Raw genomic sequence first — 21,478 nt, forward strand, 5'->3', positions numbered from 1 at the left:
TTACCACATTCCCCATTGAGAGCGAGAACCCCTAATCGCTACCACGAGGTGGTTACCCCATGTGACTCTATCCTCCCTAGCATCCCTGCCAATTTGTTTGCTTAGGAGACCTGGCTGGAGTCACATTTAGCACGCCCTGGATTCAAACTCGTGACTCCAGGGGTGGTAAACAGCGTCAATACTCACTGAGCTACCCATGCCCCCCGATATGGGTTTTTGATGGTCAATGCTGATGCCGATATCCAGAGAGAAGGTTGACCGATAGGCCAATACAATGCCAATATATCCCACAATTTAATAATAATAATAAAAAGAAATACAAATAAATAAAATAGAATAAATTAAAATAAATTGTAAAACAAAATAAAATTTTCACTATATTTAAACTAAATATTTACTTTGTAAAACAGATTTTGTCTGTTTTAGTCATCCCATTTAAATCATTTGTTGCACATAAAGAAATTCTTAATATTTTAGAAATAAGTAAATAACAACAGTGCACACAGTTTACAGCGTGCATGCAGTAGCAATCACATTATCACACTATCGGCACCCTCGCAGCTTGAGAAACTAATAGGCCAAACGGGAAATTTTATCGACCGATGCCGATAATTAAACATTTTTGAATATTAACCGATTTATCGGCCTTAGAGATATATATGTCGATCACTAGTTTAGATTTTGAATAAGGGGTTAGATGTTTTACGTTTAGGCTTGGTATAGGGGTTAAAATAATAATAAATCATAATAAATCATAATAACATCTCTCATTGGTTTGTACATTTTGTCTATGGAAGTAAAGTCATAGGATTTGTAGGAGCCAATTTGTACGATTTTGCCATTTGCTACTATTATTATGACTTGTCATGAGACTGGGTTGACATTATCACCACAGGATCAATAAAATATTACCCTGGCTAATGTCCTTGCGAAGATGAGCGGAAAAGAAAATGAACAAGAAGACTTTTATCAACTTTGTTGTTTATTCCTAAAGTCATTACATGGTCAACACCTTTTGACAGTCCCCTATCAAACTTGCATGCACATACACAGTTTGCAACCATATGAAACACGACTCCCCACACTGTTGCTTGACGCAGTCATTTGGATTCCCACCCCATTCCACAGTGGAATATAGACCTCTATTTATAGAGCTGGTGGAGCCCATGGCCCTGAGCTCGGCAGAACACTCTCATTAAAACTGCTTTCCTTAGCACACTTCAACTCAAAGCCCAGGAAAATGCCAGTGTGTGTGAGAGTGGAAACATAACGTTAGTGAGACTGAGAGAAGTATGTTAGATCATCAGTCAAAAGAAGAAAAAGTTTGAAGAAACTAAAGTGATACAGATACCATCTCAATTGGGATAGTTACTGATGTTGTTTAACAGTGTGCTACAGTAACACCACTTGGACCTTTGAAGAGGCACTTTGGTTATTACAGCAAGATCTCGAGGGTGACATTGGACTCGCATGGAACTTTCCGCTTTAATTTGAGGATTATGACCAGCTGACAAACACCATGCGCAAGAACTGCAACAGCAAGGTGACTATGTCAAGACTCAAGTTGTAAGGTGGTGTAACAGGTCATCGGTTGGAATTTGGAACTCGTTGTAGTGATGATATGAATTTGAAAATAAATATTTTGAGTTAAATCTGTTGCTTTGCTAAATGCACTTCAGTTTCTTGCTGAGCTAAAAATACTTACAGCAAGGTTACTGTCCATTCTGAACATTCCCAGTTTTCACTGTAATTTGATCCCACACACTCTGCAATAATTATAAAGCAGAGCTGGAAAGCAGAAAAGGAGATTTGTCATTAAGACAGCCTAAATAAAGAGGCAGGCAAAGGGCGAGGTTTGTGGATTCAGCCGTGGAGGTGCAGCGACACCCGTTTCATCCAGAGCCACACAAGAACTGTTCATGGACCCCCAAGGAGGCCACTATCTCAACAAGGCAGCGGTGCTGTCTGGACTCGGCGCTGCCCGCTTGTGCCAGCTACTGTTGGGTTGCACCACCATGGCCCTGGTGGCCCACAGCGCAGGCTTCAGTGCCACCTACGGCACCTTCTGCATGTTTGTCTGGTGCTTCTGCTTTGCCGTCACTTCGGTCATCTTCACCATGGATGTCACAAGGCTGCAAGGGTGTATGTCCATCTCTTGGGACAACTTCACCGTGGCCTACGCCATGTTGGCAACGCTCATGTACGTCACGGCCTCGGTGGTGTACCCTGTCTATTTCCTCAGGTCAGAGTGCCCCTCGGAGGGCTGTGAGGTTCGTAACTACCGTATCGCTGTCACCGTTTGCTCCAGCATCTGCTGCTTCGCTTACGGGGCTGAGGTGTTTATCACGCGGGCCAAGCCGGGGCATGTGGTGGGATATATGGCCACTGTGTCAGGCCTCCTAAAAGTGGTCCAAGCCTTCCTAGCCTGCATCATCTTTGGCGCTCTGGCTAATGACAGTGAATACAACCGGCACATCCCTACACAATATTGCGTGGTGGTCTACAGCCTGTGCTTCGCAGTGACAGTGGTGGTGGTGGCTCTCACGGTCTCGGGGAGAACGTCGGCTCTGCGCTTCCCTTTCGACCGCTTCGTTGTCATCTACACCTTCCTGGCCGTGCTACTCTACTTGAGTGCTGCTGTGGTCTGGCCTGTTTTTAGTTTTGATAAGAAGTACGGGACCCCAGGGCGACCAGAAGGCTGTCCAAGAGGAAAGTGCCCATGGGACAGCAAGCTGGTGGTTGCAGTGTTCACGTTTGCCAACCTGGTCCTGTACTTTACCGACCTGGTGTACTCTCAAAGAATACGATTCGTCTCACATTCAGTAGCATAACACCATCTCATCTCCAGTCCACAAGCTGTTTAAATACTGGAATTTTGAAAAATACAGCCAATCCAATAAAATGCAGTTGCTTTGTACTTGTATATGAAATACCAACGTGTGATTTTTTATTTTATTTTGTTGATTAGAGCTCCCACTGCTGGGCTTGAACATGTCATTCGCTTGTTTCTTAAAGTTATTAAATTGCTTAATTGTTATAACACAGTGAAATGAAATCAACTGCTACATAGAAATGACCTCTGTGGAAATGCATCCCTGCGATTTACGCTGTAAACCTTAAATGCATTGTTCACCCAAAATTGATAATGGACCCTTTTCACAAATGGTGACAATGCATTTCTGCCAAATTTACACTGTTTCCACTTTTCTCTATCAATTAATTTCCATAACTTTTTCTGTCATTTGTGATTTCTGGAAACCCATTTTTAAAAACCATTTTAATCGATCACTCTCTATTTTATTTATTTTGTATCTATTGGAAAGTTGTGGAAATGCAATAGTGGATTTTTATTTTGCTGATTGAGTAAATGGAAATGCAAAAATAATATTTTCTGAGGTCTCCCATTCAACTCTACAGACGTTGCCAATAGTTTCATTTTTAAAAATAATCATTTTGAGCTATAGCAGGTACAGCTCTAATTAAACACTAAAAATGTTGTTGTGGTCTGGAACATAAGTCATTATGAGGCTTGGGTTTAGTGCAGTATAATGTATATTAATTGCTATAGGTTTAATATGTAATATTATCATACGTTTATTATCATCCTAACATAGCAAGCTTGATTCTGGGCACTGTAATTTGTACAATGGTCAACCATTTATAACATTTGTCAGTTGTTTATCCAAGTTCCTCTGACTTGGAGAATAGAGCATTCTGTATAACTTTGGTGTATTGTTCATGAAGATAAATACCATGCAATTTATTTTTAAATTAAGGATATGAATTGGCATGCTGCTCTGCTTTCATATAGCATCTCTGTTTAACCAGTATTCATTATATCATTTTGAACAACTCAAGTCCTTATAGTGTTGTGTTTTTCTAGAACTTCATATTAGATTTGTGCTCTCAACATATTTCAAAATAGGTCAAAATATGCTGCCATTTTAAATGGAGGCTGGTGTGTCCAGCTCTTCTCATAATATACAATACACAAACATGACTCATAAGATGCAACTGACACACTGTGAGTTTGTGTGTGTGTGTGTGTGTGTGTGTGTGTGTGTGTGTGTGTGTGTGTGTGTGTGTGTGTGTGTGTGTGTGTGTGTGTGCGTGTGTGTTTATCACTTTGTGGGGACCAAATGTCTCCATAAGGATAGTAAAACCTGAGATTTTTGATCTTGTGTGGATATTTTGTCGGTCCCCATGAGGAATATCAAGTTTGTACAGTATAAAAACCATTATGTCTATGGAAAGTCCCCATAAAACATGGAAACACAGTGTGTGTGTGTGTGTGTGTGTGTGTGTGTGTGTGTGTGTGTGTGTGTGTGTGTGTGTGTGTGTGTGTGTGTGTGTGTGTGTGTGAGTGTGTGTGTGTGTTCATAATCCATCTTAATTTCTTTTGAGGAAACATTTGCAGAGAATGTCCCAAATAATTAATTGTATTAATTGTAATATGTAATCAAATAAAGTAACAATAAAACATTTAAAATTATACAATCAAAACAATAAAATAATTAAATATTAACATTTATATCCCAACTTTAACCGTTGAAGACAAATTTGTTTAAAATACCCCAATATTTTTTTTTTAAATGTCATTAAATAAATTTAATAAAATAAACAACAAAAAAATAAATAAAATCATTCATTTAGGAGTGCTCATAACCAAGCAAGAAACTAGTTATGTCATAAAATTGTTTTTATAAAAATAAAATGAATAAAAATAAACAATAAAACAATTAAAGCAATCAAATAATTAAATAAAATAATTAATGGAGGGGTATTTATTATCCAGCTTTGACCTTTGAGGACACATTTGCAGAAAATATCCCAAGAAATTAGCTATATGTCATAAAATAAAATAATAGCGATCTGTGAAAAGTCAATTTTAGATAAATTTACAGTCGCACACCGATATAATAATCTCAGATATAATATTTTAATTTAATAATATACTTTTTTTAAACTCTATATCTTTTGTAGACTTCAAAAAATAGACTGATCAAAGAAAATCAACAAGTGCAGCGTTTAGCCGTCTTTCTGTCGACACAGCCCCACGTGCTCATGAAGAGTGACGTAACTGCCTTCCAGTGAACACAGCTGACCTATCAGAGTGCAGTGCATATGGATGGTGTGCAGTGATTGGCTGAGGCAAAGCAGGGCTTTTCCATAATTGGTCAAATCCCTTTACTCCAAAGCTCGAGTTTCAGGTAAATTTGTTTGATTATTCTTAATGAAAATGTGTTCTTTATTTATATCTGCTGGGAAGCTGCGTATTTTTTTTTTTTATCTGATCAGGTAAATGAAGTATACAGGAAACAGACTGTAGATATTACTTCAGCTAATCCATTAAATGTTATTTTGTATTATTATTATTATTATTATTGATTGACAGCAGCAGCGGCGGCGCAGTACACAAATTAATATATCAAAAATAGTATTACAATTTATCTAAAATGTATCTAAAAACAATTTGTCTTAAACTACTACAGGTAAATAATAAAAATATGACATATTTATACTTGATTTAAAAATATTTAAAGGGGTCATGACATGAGAAACCAAATTTGCCTTGATCTTTTGGTATATAAGAGGTCTTTGTATCATTAAAACGTCCTGCAAGTTTAATATTTTAAGACGTCCTCCCCATTCTAAACGAATCATTTATTTAATCAAGCTCAAAATACAGCTCGTTCTGGATTCATGGTTAGAAGTGACGTGTCGGTTAGAAGTGACGTAACAGCGTTTGCATATGACCGCCTCCAGCACAAGATAACTACGCTATAAGCGCAAGACAACTACGCTCATTTCGTATCGCCGTGCGCCTCACAAGTGTTCAGTCGATGGACAGCCAGAGGCGCTGCAATAGGGCAGGCAAGGCAGGCAATTGCCTGGGGCCCCGCATTTTGAGGGGGCCCCCGAGGGCCGATCATTTAAACAATCAGAAATGTTCATATTAATATAACACGCAGTGACGCCGCAACACCTCTGCATCCCCCTTAGTGGGCCCCCCTCTCTCGCAAGGCTGCGTATGCTTTTGCTGCTTCTGGCGCCTTTTTCAAACTGTCGCAGCGCTTACTCACGTTTCTGTCTTTCTTTTACTGTCTGTACCCGAAAATGCATGAATTCGTGTATTAAAAATGAAGAGGACATATCCATCTGGCAGCCAGAAGTGGAAAAAAACAAGATGATGGGGAAAAGAGAAAACATGACTGCGGTAAGTGATGGAGAATGAGATGATGATGATTAACTTAATTGACTTAACATTTACGTTAAGGATAATTAATGACAAACAAATCGTTTCGTCGTTCAATTCACATTTATTTTTCACAGTAGTAACGTTACATATCGTTTTAAAGCACCTTTACATAAAATACATGTAAGTTATCTCGAGTGATCTGTTATCAGAGGTGACTGTTAAGTAAGGGTAGCTATTTTAAGAAATGTACAAAACAAATCACACAATCCACGTTGTTAATTTCAGTTTAGTTTCACTTAAGATTAATTACAAGTAACGTTAATATGTTACTGAAAAACTGTTTAGCTAGGGGGTTAGCAACAGCATGTAAAGTGTTAGACGGAAGTTTTTCAGCTTTAAAGCTGATTAAATCATACCTCAGGTCAACAATTAACCAAAAGAGGCTCTCAGCACTGGCACTAATTTCCATTGAACGGAACACACGAAGGTCTTTGGATATGGAGGACATAGTGACAGCATTTGCCGTAGCTAAGGCTCGTAAGCAGCGTTTTTAAGGTGACAATACATTATTAATATGAAGATTTATGTACACTCAAAAAAATTATAAGTTAATTTATGGAACCTGTTGACATAAAAAAGTTAATTAAAGCCAACATATCATTTAAGTACTTTAATGTTGTAAACAATAAACAATTTATGTTCTGTTAGATGTGTTTTGACTACTTTTTGTATGTTGTATAATTATATCTCTAGGTAACAAAGATATATTTACAAAAAAATATTTTAGAAGGGCCTCATTGATTAATTTTGCCTGGGGCCCCCACTCAATGTTGGTTCGCCTCTGTGGACAGCGAGCTCTGACAGAGACTACTTGTGCACAGGAAAATTACGATGCCACACAGATGTGCTGTTCCTGGCTGTGGTCAAACAAAACCTCTGAATAAGCTGCCGAAAGATCCAGACGTCAGGGAAAAATGAATGCAGTTTATTTTTTGCGGACGACCCAGTCACGGCAGTGTTAACTTAAGCGTTTGTTCTGTACATTTTAAGGATGACTGTTTTGAGAACAAATCTCAATATGATGCTGGCTTTGCCAGAAAACTGTTGCTCAAAGATAAGTCCGTGCCGACTATTCTGGGAACAACGACGAACTGTAAGTAATCTATTTTAAACTTTAAACTACTTTTTAAAGCGCAATTTCATTCATTATGAATAATCACAGTGTTTTTACTTAGTTTACTTGCATATTGTTCTGGCTGGGGGCGTCAATAATTGATACATAGGCACTGACGTTAGCCAATCATAACAGTGGGCGTTAACACTGAAGTCTTAAATGGAAAACGCCCCCAAAACAGACTGTTTGAATCAGAGGATGAGAAACAGGGTGGGAAAAGGTCATAAATCACTAGATTTTAAAAGTTTTTCTTAAAAAAAATATATTAATACTATAATTGCACCTAAGGGAACATAATAATACAATAAAAAAAACCATGTCATGACCCCTTTAAATCAGGCTTCACATTTATGTATATTTCTTTCAAATGTGCATATTATATCAAAAGTGATATCCCCTAAAGAATTATTTTTTTTTTAATATAATTTACTTTATTTTGTTTTGTTTTATTGTGATCAACAATAAATACTTAATAAAACCTGTTACATGTAAATGAACGTATTTTTTGCCATTTTTAAATACAAAATATCCCACACATGGCAAAGAAAATTTATAGAGAATCTATTCTATAGAGAACACATGATTCATTTTGTAAGGGCATGATTTTAATTTAGAATATAATATAATATAATATAATATAGCACTTGAATAAAATCACTTGTACCACAAATGAACCATGGCATTACAGTAAAACTAAAGTAACTGTTTTTACTAAAGTATCATTCAACAATAGTTACTGTAGTAAAGCCATTGTTGGTTTTAAGAGATGGGTATAGGTAGGAACCCAAAACGTTTTGTAGGAGACAAGTAAAATGAGGGAATGCAAAAGTATTTCAGAAAGTACATTCTCTCCCTGTCCTCTAAGAGACTCAGAATGACACTGAAGACAAAATTGTCCTTGAAAGATGCAAGCAGATATATTCATAAATATAACATAATTATTTTTTATTTCTGTTAGCTATTACTTTTTATCGTTGTTTATTGTTGTTATTATTTATTAACAACTATTTATTATTTTTTGTTGTTTGGAAGTTGAAGTTGCAAAATATTGTAAATGGTAAAAATAGTTGACCCTTCCAAAATCATCATTTATATCTGTAGTAGCTCCTCTTGATGACCCCATACTCGTAGAGGCCTGTTATGATCAATACTAAGATGAAGGCTTTACATTTTACTATCCCGTCCATCAGGTGTGATGCACAGCGAGCTCTCCAGACACAGACTTACCAACTGTTTGGTTTTTGGGGCGTTCGCTTCCCTCTCTATCCTGGTCAGATCCGCTTTAATTTCTTCTTTCAATATGTAGTGCATGGAATAGCCTTGATCTCTCAATAGAACAATAGACTGGTGGTTTTCTAAAAGACATTTTTGGGGGGTTAGATATTTAATCCAAAATCTGACTAGTGAGGGTGAAGTGACTTGTACGAAATGCCTTCAGCAAATGCTTCAGCAACTGAAAAAAGGCACTGCAATGCCCTGTATGTCAGTAGCACAACTGCATTTATCTATAAATGTTTCTTGAGTACCAAATTTGCATATTAGAATCCTTTCTTAAAGATTATGTGGCAGTATTTTCTTAAAAGACAAGAGTCAGCTGGGACACATTAAGGTACTGCGAGGCCTCGGGGCTTGAATAGTTCGGTGGCTCCTTGAACGTTTCACGTCTGATTGCGTGAACAACTGAGCTCTTGCATTAATGAATGTGAAGCATCAATCTCTTTAAAAAAAATGATGTCTCTGTGTTTCCAACATTTTTGCATCAGCTCTAGCATGTTTAACTTTCCCTGTGGCGCAACCAGAATTGCGTTACGTCAGCAGTTTGTCAGACCCGGGTTCAGCTCCCATTTTGAAACCAGGAATGAATTGCATTTGCATAATCAGTGACGTCCGTGATTCAGAGGTTGCAATTTTCCCTTTAAAATGACAATGTTACTCCACTGATGGTTAGGTTTAGGTTTGAAGCTTGGGTTGGGGGTTCGGTTTAGGGTTCATCTTCATTTATCTTCACTATATTACATCCTGAAAAGCTGAAAACAACTCACTTGACAACTCGCTTTTGGTGCAAGTCTGTGGACATTTCACCCGGAAAATGGAGCTCACACGTGAACATACGTCCAAAAGCACTTGTCGCTTCGGCCACTGGGGGCAGTCTTTCGCCTATCGATAAGAACAAGCCGATTTTATCTTAAGAAAATTCAACCACCTGTTTCTGATTTTAATGTGAGATCAGTCTGGCAAGACACCACTTCCTTTACTGGTGTACCAATAACTGTTTTACAAGAGTTTGCTGATTTCACCTGATAATTATTTTTTAAATGTAAAGATATGCCAAAGGCAGTTAGAATGACAGACAGTACTACTGTAAAGAACTAAACTTTAAATTCCCATAAAAACTGCATGCCTGTATGTATCACTTATTTAATAATCAATGAACTATTACTGATGGTCAGTCTGGTTTTCCAGCTCATCCTTACCGCATGATATCACTATGGAAACCAAGTAATGCCAAGTACTATAAAAAATGTGACTATACAGATCAAGTAAAGAACCAGGAAGGTCACATCTATGATTCTTGCCACTCTGGTCCAGCGCAGAGATGTTTTCTCTTGTTGATTTTGGCGAGAGAGTTCCTGACATGCTGCCCGATGCTCAGTGAGGATCTGCTTCAGAAGGTCAAGAAAAGATGACTGCTCTTCAATCCGATCTACACGTGCATCCAAAGGGATCCCAGGGTTTCTTGTGCTGTCTGGATGAGAAATGCAAAGAAATGTTTGCTTCTAGCTCATTTCTGTAGCTTTTGATCACTCTCAAGTTCTGTTGAGGTTCTGAGAAACCCCTAGATCGATTAACACCTCAAAAACACGCTGTTAGCTATTTATTTTTTGGGAATGGCATAGGAAAATGTCTCTATTACCTGCCAGATATCGCTCAATTAGCTAACCTGAAATATCACACGTCCCTGTGACAGCCTAGACGCTGCAAACATCAAACTAAAAAGTGAAATTATTTGTTTAGCCAATCAGAAGACATTGAGGTGCTTTCTGAATATCAATAATGTTTTATGTTTGCAGGGCAGCCCATGTATGAGAATCAGGAAGTTGCGAACATGGCAGCTGAAGCCGATCATTCGGACATTTTCAGCTTCATAAGCAGACCGTGCTTTGTTTCTGACAGCTTCCACGAGAGATGCTCATTTGCACGTCCTCGTGCTTGACACATGCTCGCTTGCATGCTCTTGTGAGAACTGATGCGTGCACGATAATACAGGAACACTTCTACCCTGTACAAGGAAGATACTGAAAATGTTCTTTGTCAACAATTCATATCATAATCAGATGTGGTATACACTTACCATCTTGTCTACTGATAGCAGTTGTGTTTTTCTCTGGCAATGCTGATTTAGTCTCAGCTTCTCTATCCATAAGATAATTCACAAAGATGGTCTCCAGAATGCTTATGCCAATGAAAGTGAAAACCACAATGCAATAAATCCCTGTGAAAACATCAAACTATGAATGCAATCCACTACAAATTGTGCTAAAACAGTTTGAATTTGGTGCCTATGTTGTGAAAATGTTATGAAATTAATTGTCAAGATGCATAGTGAAAACGGAGTTATCTGATCGTATCGCTTCGGAAGACATTGATTAAACCTTTTTTATCCACACGCAACTTTCAAACTGTCATTCATGCTTTGGTAACATCTCGTTTAGATTATTGTCATTCACTTTACTACAGTGTCTCTCAGTCTTCCCTCTCTCATCTACAGCTGGTACAAAATGCAGCTTCCAGACTTATCACAAGGACTCGCAAGTACGAGTCAGTTACACCAATTCTAATGGCTTTGCACTGGCTTCCTCTCAAGTACAGAATTGACTATAAAATTTTACTGTTTGTTTACGAGTCTGTATGATTATGGATAACCTTTATGTCCTTTTTGGAGATTTGAATTGTTGGACCCCATTCATTTGCATTGTATCCATGGATATAGACACGTCATGTATCCTTCATTAAAACATCTTTGTTTGTGTTCAGCAGAAGAAAAAAGTAATGCAAGTTTAAGTGGGCATACGGTGAGTAAATGATGAACTATTATCTTTGGCTGAGCTATTCCTTACAGGCTCCATGAACATCATCAAGGCCTTCTCCACATAAGGCTTTTTCTCCTACTCTTTGAAAATGTTAAAGGAATGTTCCGGGTTCAATGCAAGTTAAGCTCAATCGACAGCATTTGTGGTATAATGTTGATTACTACACAAATGTATTTCGCCTCGTCCTTCCTTTTCTTTAAAAAAAAAAGAAGCTTAAATCGAGGTTACAGTGAGGCACTTAGAATGGAAGTGAATGGGGACCATTTTTGGAGGTTAAAGGAAGAAATGTGAAGCTTATGATTTTATAAAAGCATTTACATTAATTCTTCCGTTATGACTTGTGTATTATTTAAGCTGTAAATTTGTTTAAATTGTCATTTTTAACAGTCATTTTAGGGTTTTAGGATGTGTTGACATTTCATCGCCATGCCAACGAAGATGTAAAATTGGCAATAACTTTATGCAGAAAAGGTTAGTAAGTGATTTTCTCACACTAAAATCACATTAAGACTCATATTGTTTATGTCTTGTGGCTATACTTTGGGAAAAGTGAGTATTTTAACGTGTGAAGGTAGGCCCCCATTCACTTTTATTGTAAGTGCCTCACTGGAACCCAGATGTTTGCTTTTTTTTTTTTTTTTGTAAAGAAAAGTTGGGGCAAGTCAAAGCTGAAGCAATTAATATTTTGCCACAAATGCAGTTATTTGAGATTAACTTAAACCTGGAATATTCCTTTAAGGAAGAGGTCTCGTTTTTTATAAACAATCAAGAATACTTTAAAACAAAACATATCTTAATCAGAGGAGTGCCCTTTTCACACTCTAGTCTCAAAAGTGTGGGTTCAGATCCCACTATTTACACCAAAATGCGAAGAGGACAATTCAATGACTCTGATTTTCAAATAGTTGGCTCAGCCACAATAACATTAAACTGGTGCCACACTAGCTAATTTTACAGTGATTTTCATGCGTGAGCTTCATTAAGCTGCGTACACACTGCCAGCGACATCGCACAAGATAGCGACATCATCCCATTCATTTTCAATGAGAGCACAGCGACTTCTGGCAACACGAGCTGTCGCGACCATTGGTGACTAGATGTGGGCATGTCCAGCGACGCGACAATGTTGAGACAAGTTCAACTTTATTCAAATGAAGAGCGACTTACGGAAGCGACAGCCAATAGGAGAGAAGACGGGAGAGCTCACGGGATCCTTCTCTCTCTCTCAGCTCCTGCAGTAACGGAAAGATGGATGAAAGGCTAATTCTTGCTGTTAAGCAATTTTCCAGTGCTCTATGATATGGATATGGTATATCCAACTGCAGCTCTTGCACCAGCCAGTGGTACTCACCGCGCTGACTCCGAGATTGCATGGTTACTAGTTACTAGGCAACCAGTAGTGGGAACCAGTAGTGGGAACGCCCACTAGCGACTTCACCGCCAGCCACTGGCGACCGGCAGCGACAAAGTCGCTGGCAGTGTGTACGCAGCTTTAACATAATCTTCAGTCAGTAGGTAACGGAGCACATATTAGTGTCTACCAGCAAGAGGTTGTTAATCACTTGACCGTCAGGACTCTTTCTGAGTTAATGGCTTCAAAAATGAGACACATGAGACTTGCTTGAAACACAATCACACACTTTCACAAGGTAAAGTTGGTCCAAAGGTCCATGAATCACTTCATAAATCACTCTTTTACAATTGTTTATGCTCACACGGTACTGCTGTTTTTATTTCGGCGAGCTCCGCGTGACAGCGAATTAGAGAAAGAGTTGCTGTGAGTTGGAATGTTTGTCACCCCTCGACCATTCTTAATTGGCAAGTGTGTCATACCTTGACCGAAGAGAGAGAAATCTCAGCAAACAGTCGGCAAGTGTGACACCCTTGGCCAAAATCAAGTTGTTTCCAGTCTGCTAGTGTGGCGCCAGCTTTAGTGCAATGATGTTTATGTGCTTATATGTACCAAAACAGTGCAAAAATATATAAAAAATAAATAAAAAGCGACATTGTATAAAAGCGACTCCAGATTCAGGTACCTATGGCAAATTTGGTATACTTCATCTGACTCTGGACCATCGAATTATTGATAATACATAATCTTTGATGATTTATTATCCAATCTAAGTTTAGATTCTTATAGCTTTCTGATGATGTGTCATGATTTCAGTTGAACAATGCAATCAACTTTTCCAGATATTTCTGCTAGGAAGTATCTACTTTTGCCATCTTAAGTAAAGAAGATCCTTAAAAATATTTACATTATTTAGTTGGTGTCTTACCAATCAGTGGGATATCTTCAGCAGTAGAGGGCAGCATGTCATTGAGAATGAGCAGCAACACAGAAATGGCCAGGAGTAAAGTCACTTTAAAGCTCAACTTCTCTCCTCCCTCCACATTTATGAAGAAGGAGGCCACATCCAACACAAGGAAGCAAAAGACTGGCAACATAAAGTTGATGACATACAGTAGAGGTCTCCTCTTTATGGTGACCTGCCATGAAGAAACAGGAACGGTCTAGTTACAATTCCTGAAATTCCTCAGAAATCCAGGTTCGATGGGGTCTTTAACTATTGTCTCAGTCTGAATGTGATGGACATGATGAAGGCTATGCCGTCTACTCTGTACCTGATATATCAGCTGAGCCCGTGTATCCCACAGAACAGAGTTATTGTATTTAGTCATATTTATACCGATGAGCTCCCACTCTCCCTGGGTTTGAAAGGCATTCTGAGAGTTGAAGGTAAGTGATGATGCATTGGAATATGGTTCAATTATCAGCTCATGAACTGTAGGGAAAATATAAACAAGTGACCAACACACATGAAAATGATACTCATGTCAACTAATACAGAAGTTGAAGTATGATATGTCTAAGTTAAATTATGTTTGTGGTTGTTTGATAACATCTGTGTTCATTCTTACAGGGCTCAACAATAAGGACTCATTTTGGGCCAGTTGACAAAAACATCACTTGCCATTTGCCTACTGCCGTATTGACAATACTAGTAGATGTCCGATGCTCACACTGTGAATTTGGTGTCAGTAGGTCGAAAGTCTTCAGCTAAACTTGGTCTTTTACTGAAAGAAAGAAAATCATATGAGTTTGAGAAAACTAGCCATGTTCTCTTTTATATGTTAAAAGGGGAAGTAATAAATCTCAAAACCGACTCGACTGGGCCAGCGTAAAATTCCTTATAGTTGAGCCGTGTTCATGTGAGGTTTGAAATTGGACATACTGAAATGAATGGACGACTGTAGCGTGAGAGTGCAGCTTTGGATGTCGAAGGGAAACCTGTGCAGGTTCATTTTACAGGCAGTGGTCACAGCTAAAGTGTGAGATGAAATTATTATGCCTAAACTCATCATCTGCACATATGGAGACTCCATTATTGCAAATTCTGTTTTGATGCTAAACAGACAAAACACAATAGTGTTAAGATTGGACACAACAATTGATTTAAAGTAGATCATTCAGAAAACGAAAGACTACTGAGATTAATTTATGCTAACAATCAAAAAGTGTAAAAGGAATCAGAAGTCAGAACCCAATCCATTCAGACCTTTCAATGATCCCAATGTCTGGAGTCCAAAACATATCTTTAGGAAGTGAAAATGAACTGATTCCACAAAAGTCTTTGGAGTTCCACCTTGTAAACTCATTTATACATCCCTGCAAAGTAAACAGGAGGTTTTAATTCCCCTATAAATGTGATAGGCTTGACATTTTCTAAATAGAACTTCTGCATAACCAAGTTATAACGTGTGAGAGAGTGTTTAAAAACTTACAATTACAAGTGTGACTTGTGTTGAAAAGCTCTGGGCTTTCTCATTCTGTAGATATGTGAAAAATAACAGTTAAATAACATTACAACTGGCTGATATCCCATAATGACCTGTATGAGAACGTAAATAATGCTGGCCTCATACCACTTCTGTGATGGAGGACACGTACAGGTCTGCTAAGACTTTGGTAGGGGTACTAAAGGAATGCACGGGCCGCAGGGACATGTCCAAGTCATTTTTGTTCAAGTTAAGATGATCTATTATCATCTTGTAAGTGCAGTTGTCAGCAGCGGACGCCCACCCTACACAATTGAGAAGTTAATAGTAAGTTTCAAAAATAATTTCTTTCAGCATCAGCATGCAAGCTTGCTTTCATATCTTTTGTGGAGGAAGATAGTGTAGGCTTATTTTAAAGTAGAACATGTTACACTCATGGTAATACAAAACTTGTCTGGGTCTTGTCTCTAAAGTCCAGAGTAAACACTCAGTTATTGGAAATGCAGCAAGTGTCAAGCAAGGACAGAGCTATGAGAATATAAATAAAGGGTAGAGATCCTTCTTCATTTATGAATATGATATAAATACATGAAATTACAATAAATAGAAAAGTATTTTTGTATTTATTTGTACAGAGCGGCACTTCCATATAAGAAGTTTGTGCACACCTTTAACAAGAAAGGTTTAGCTGTAATATTTAGTGTGTGCTATAATGTGTTGTTATTGGTAACTGTGGCAGTGTAGGCATGGTCTAGCGTCCTTCCGGAGAGAGAGAAAGCGGTAAGGGCGATTACACCTGAGCTAAATTATGACTAACACCTGTCTCTAATTCCAGTGAGCATACGGAGAATGGCATATAAGCTCCACGCCACCAGCAGAAGGGGAGAGGATCAGAGCAAAGAGACCTTATTGTGAAGCTGATGAGTTATTGAGAAGCTGTAAAGCGCTGGAGTATATTAATTAAAGCCTTACTTGTGAAGAAACCACTCTCCTGTGTCCTCCTGCTGTGAATGTTCTTTTGCATTGGTGCCAAAACCTGGGAGTTGGTTTAAAGACTGCCCACCCCATGGAGTCCTTCCCACTGACCGACATCATCAAGTCCCTTACCAACCTACATCAGACCCACCAAAAGGCTCTGCTTGAGCTCTGCCAAGATCAGGAACGCCACTTCCATGAGGTCCTTAGAGCTCAGGCAGAGGACTGGCAGGCTATTCGAAGCCTCCTAAACCAAGAGAAAGCCCCCGCAGCGACCCCAGACAACAGAAGTCCCCTGCCCCCACCCATGCTGATGAAGATTGGGGCGGAAGATGACCATGAGGCCTTCCTTTGATTTCCGGGGAAGCCCAGCTTGCAGCACAACAACTGCCGGTGGCTAATCTCCTGGTCTACGGTGACCTGAATAAGACCATCCTGCAGTGGGTCAGCCGGAGCCCAGAGCAATACCGAAAACTATTATGCACAATGAAGCTGGAAGGGGCCAGTCGCCCGTTCGCCTTCTCTCAGCGGCTCCGTGATGGCTGCTGGCGGGGAACAGCTGATCCACAGACTTCCAGAAAGGATGGTGGAATGGGTCCAGTGCCATCGCCCGGCATCGCTGGAGTAAGCGTTCCAGCTGGCGGAGGACCAGCAGGAACAGGGCCTGGAGCATGCCCAAGGGCGGAAGAGCTCTTCCCACTCCCCCCTCCCCTCTCACTGTGTCCTCTCTCCAGGCCCTGTTCCTGCATCCCGGAGGCTTGGAAACCCCCGCCGAAGCCAGTTCCTCGCTTGCGCCAGTTTATCCCTTTCCCGGCGACATCAGTGCCTTCCCGCTTTCCCCCTCAGGCGGATGTACCTGCCCCCTCAAGTGTGGGCTTAGTGCCTGGGCTGGCCTGCTGACATTGTGTGGCGCTCCACAGGCTGCCCCCAATTTGGCTGGAGGGTACAGGATACCAGTAAGAGTCAAGGGGAGTACACTCCAAGCCTTAGTGGACACAGGTTGTAATCAGACCACTATCCACAAATGCTTGGTTCAACATGAGGCTTTGGGCACAACTAAAAGTGTGAGGGTGAAGTGTGTACATTGGGATATTCACAACTACCCTGTGGTGACCCTTGTTATTACATTTCGGGGAACAAAGCATAGAGTGGAGGCCGTAGTTAGTTCCGCCTCACCCATCCACTGATTTTGGGGATGAATTGGCCTGAATTCAGAAATGTATTAAAGGGAATATGCACGGATGGGTCCTCCAAAAAAGCGAAGAGATGTGAAATGGGCAATGCTCTGGCAGGGGAGGGGGAGCCGGGGGCACCTTCATCAGCTCCACATAAGGATGACGTGAGGAGGGGAGAGGGTGCTGCCCCTCACATCCTCAGGGGATTTCCCGAAGGGGAAAAAAATCTACCAGTGCTGAAGAAGTAATCCAAAGTATTTAGAATACAATACTGACCTTGATTAATCTAATGGAATACATTACAAATGACATTATACAGCATGTATTATGTAATCTGTAGTGGAATACTTCTTCAGTGCTAGCATCTTTACTACTCCATCCACTGTGAGAACTTGGCAGTACAATACTGCAGATAATGACATTTGTATGACAAATTGCTTGTAATGTTCCTTATTTGAAAGTCACTTTGGATGAAAGTGTCTACTAAATGACCTGTTTAGCTTGTCCTTCAGTCTTTGTCCCAGTACAAAAATGTCCAGTTAATAACAGCCCAATATGGCATTGCAGAAAATAATGACCATTTCCAAACACGAGGCACCCTACAGAGGCCATGCATTATGATTATTCTGACTTTGTTTCCTTGAAATCACAACTTATTTTGATCAAAGATTACTCAAAGTAATCTGGAGAAACAAGACCAATATTACTCACCAATATTAAATAACTCATCCTTGCATAGTTAGCCTTACTATGTGTGATACATATAGTATATTTGATATTTATATAGGACAGTTAATTATAAAAAAGAGAATATAATAGTATAAAATTATCACATTTAATTCTGTCCCCTAACCCATATTTAAATTCCTTAATATAGGATTGTCCTACCATCGGAGCAATTCAAGCGTGAAACATCACCTAAATGCAAAGCATTTCAGCTCAGCCATAGCTGCGACCACAGGCAACGTGTTTCACCAAACCAACCATGAGTAGGCAACACAGAATGAGTATGAAGCTGTTTACACTAGAAGCATTTAAGCATTCAAAAACAGCTGGACAGAGCGCAACAAGCAGAACCAGAGAGCAGGGGTTTGAGTTCTTCAAAGTTGAACTACTTTAAACTTGCACATTGTCATAATAACACAGTGCTCATAAACTTCTTAAGCCACATTTCAAATGCCTAATCAACGTTTTACTTTCCTGGCACAATATTTGATGGAACGAGCTGTTCCCCGCAAATTATTCCACAAGGAATTATTTGCATATTTGCCCTTTGATTAATTTAGCAGAATGAATTATGCAATTAAACGTCAATACAATTGACAGACCTAATAGAAAAGGTGTTGTTCAGCAAAAACAAAAAAATTAGCGGGTACATTAGTCTTGGCCTCCTTGGCCTGTTGTACTTGAAACAGTTTTTATGCAAATTTCATGAAACACCACACAAAAACATAAATTCAGACAATTGTTAAAAAGATACTTACCAAATGAGGCAAGAGAAAATATTAGCCACTGTAGGTACATGACTACAATCGAATCTAACATGTCAAGAGGTGCTTTTACTTGAGGATGAGGATTTAGTCTTGAACAGATTACTATAATTTGCTCATATTTATGTATTGTGAGTAAGAAACTGGCCCCACCTCCTCTTATGAGTTTAACCACAATATTGTGTGCAGGAGGTGACATCATGGATACCTTTATGGCAGTCATTTACATACTTTGTCTGGTGTTCTCTTTGGTTAATGAGGGTTGTGTGCTAAAATACTCAATATAGGCTGTGTCCGAAGGTTAAAAAATGCTGCCTTCACAATACTGTACGAAGACAAAAGTTGTGTGTCAAATTAAAGTTTTGTAATCTTGCTATTCACCTCTGAGCTGGTTGGTTTGGTTCATGTCTAACAACTCTTTTATGAAGGACTTTATGGAATGAATTGGAAAACTACTTGAGGAACCAAGATCACTGAAAAAGTGGAGGGGTACTGTCGAAACCCCTGTTCACAAAATCACTGTGGGAACCAGAAAGGCCAACTATTAACCTTGTTGTTCTGCAAAATTCTCACAAATTAAATTTTTGCTGCTACTGATATTGAGGTATAGATAGTTTTAGGGGGTATAGGGGTTAGTGGTTAGGGTTTAGGATAAGGTTTATGGCAGATGTAGGGGTAAGTTTAACAGTGTAACACCAGATGTTATTAAAAGCAAGTACTTTAAATTTAAGTACAAAACAACAACATGAATGTACATTATAAGTACATTGTACCAAATACATATAGTAGTTAAAGACACCTAACATAACGTTGGTCCAAGTAATATGCTCAAGTATCATACTCTTCCATTGGAGACCTTTGGTATCTCTTCTGCACCATTCAGGTGTACTGTTTGTCTAAGGCTCAGTCTTTTATTTCCAGATTTTTTCCAAAATATCAGTTCCACTAAAGGTGTTTTAAAGCATTTAAAATGGGTTTAAATGAGGGGCAAATGAGCTATTTCTGTTTAGCTATTTATCAGTTCCACTAAAGGTGTTTTAAAGCATTTAAAATGGGTTTAAACGAGGGGCAAATGAGCTATTTCTGTTTAGCTATTTGCATTAACCCATTTAATCCCACCGGTCACAATAGTGACCGTAAATTTTTTTTTCATTTCTAAGTCTATAAAAATGTTACTGAATGATCTATCAATGCATTTCCAGCAGATATTGAAATAATAAAGGGTCTCAATGAAATATGTGCAGTGTTGCATGTTTACTGTAAATTGTCACATGACCAGAGCTGTTTACTTCCTGTTTGTGCCAAGAGAAGAGGATGGCAGCAAGAAAGCTCCCAAAGAAAAGGTTAGTAAAGTATGTTAACATAAAGATAGGACATAGATTTTTGGTACACATCATGTTTAAGGTGTCTAGTATTGATATATGCATTTGCAATTACTCAACTTTGTTTAATGTGCTCATAGAACTCACAAACATGTCACCGGCAACAATAGTGACCGGTGGGATAACCCATTGTATCTACATGCTAATACACATAGCCTAACTGTTCTGCCTTACTTTCTGCTGCTACCTAACTTTCTACCTAATTTTACGCACAGAAACACACACACACACACACACACACACACACGGACCCAAGGAAGACTAGCTAGCTAGCTAATTCTGCTGCTACCTAGCTTCCTACCTACTGCATCTTTCCACACACACACACACACACACACAGACTAGCTAACTAATTCTACCTGACTTTCCACACATGCACGCGCACACACACGCAATTACAGGTAGGCACGCACACACACACACACACACACACACACACACGGACCCCAGGAAGACTAACTAGCTAACTACCAAACTTTCTGCTGTGTTTTCTTTTAGACTTACTTTGAGTCAAGTTCTTCATTTGTTGGATCAAGATGAGTTCCCAGACAAGGCATGCAGCATTGCAATTATCCCTCAAAATGAAAAAGATGCTGTACTCAGTGATTGTGACAGTGATGGGTCTGACATGGACTATGAGGGGGAAACAGGCCATTTGCCAGCAAGGCTGTTGAATGCATATGCAGAAGTTATGCAAACAGAGCATGATTGGAATGATGGCCTCCCCTTCACCACACCCCTTCCCTCCCCAACCTCCTTCCCCTTCCCCTGTTCCAGCTCCCCACCTCCCGCCATAACAATGAAGGCCAGCTAGAAGACCCAAGGGCCTCTAAGCACCAGAGGGGCCAGCCAGAAGACCCAAGGACCTCCTAAGCACCAGAGGGGCCAGCCAGAAGACCCAAGGGCCTCTAAGCACCAGAGGGGCCAGCCAGAAGACCCAAGGACCTCTCAGCACCAGAGGGGCCAGCCAGAAGACCCAAGGACCTCTAAGCAGCACCAGAGGGGCCAGCCAGAAGACCCAAGGGCCTCTGAGCGACAGAGGGGCCAGCCAGAAGACCCAAGGGCCTCTAAGCAGCACCAGAGGGGCCAGCCAGAAGACCAAAGGGCCTCTAAGCACCAGAGGGGCCAGCCAGAAGACCCAAGGGCCTCTAAGCAGCACCAGAGGGGCCAGCCAGAAGACCCAAGGGCCTCTAAGCAGCACCAGAGGGGCCA

General features: G+C 39.7%; 2 protein-coding genes across 2 annotated transcripts; one reads left to right on the forward strand and one right to left on the reverse strand.

Moving 5' to 3' along the window:
• Window positions 1-1,175: 1,175 nt before the first annotated feature.
• LOC127647965 (myeloid-associated differentiation marker-like protein 2) lies at window positions 1,176-3,819 on the forward strand. Its single transcript, XM_052132505.1, has one exon. It carries the CDS (start codon window positions 1,920-1,922, stop codon window positions 2,829-2,831), a length of 912 nt encoding a protein of 303 aa, XP_051988465.1. The 5' UTR covers window positions 1,176-1,919; the 3' UTR covers window positions 2,832-3,819.
• A 1,209-nt stretch (window positions 3,820-5,028) lies between these two features.
• On the reverse strand, window positions 5,029-16,268 carry LOC127647510 (5-hydroxytryptamine receptor 3A-like). The gene is made up of 10 exons (XM_052131778.1): window positions 16,217-16,268; window positions 15,392-15,549; window positions 15,251-15,295; window positions 15,025-15,134; window positions 14,701-14,873; window positions 14,090-14,250; window positions 13,744-13,954; window positions 10,726-10,866; window positions 9,907-10,119; window positions 5,029-5,105 (listed from the first exon to the last, which is right to left on the reverse strand). The coding sequence occupies exons 1-10, from the start codon at window positions 16,266-16,268 to the stop codon at window positions 5,029-5,031; spliced, it is 1,341 nt and encodes a 446-aa protein (XP_051987738.1).
• Between the last annotated feature and the right edge of the window lie 5,210 nt (window positions 16,269-21,478).

This window comes from Xyrauchen texanus, chromosome 8 (assembly GCF_025860055.1).
Source record: "Xyrauchen texanus isolate HMW12.3.18 chromosome 8, RBS_HiC_50CHRs, whole genome shotgun sequence".
Taxonomy (NCBI): domain Eukaryota; kingdom Metazoa; phylum Chordata; class Actinopteri; order Cypriniformes; family Catostomidae; genus Xyrauchen; species Xyrauchen texanus.

What these genes read in the sequence shown, in the direction of transcription:
- LOC127647965 (XM_052132505.1), top strand. Translation starts at nt 1,920, where the DNA reads ATGGACCCCCAAGGAGGCCACTATCTCAACAAGGCAGCGGTGCTGTCT.
- LOC127647510 (XM_052131778.1), bottom strand. Translation starts at nt 16,268, where the DNA reads ATGCAAAAGAACATTCACAGCAGGAGGACACAGGAGAGTGGTTTCTTC. An exon ending in CACAAGTCACACTTGTAATT is followed by an intron (nt 15,135 to 15,250) that starts GTAAGTTTTTAA and finishes TTTACTTTGCAG; the next exon opens with GGATGTATAAATGAGTTTAC. An exon ending in CCTGGTTCTTTACTTGATCT is followed by an intron (nt 5,106 to 9,906) that starts GTATAGTCACAT and finishes GCACTCTGATAG; the next exon opens with GTCAGCTGTGTTCACTGGAA.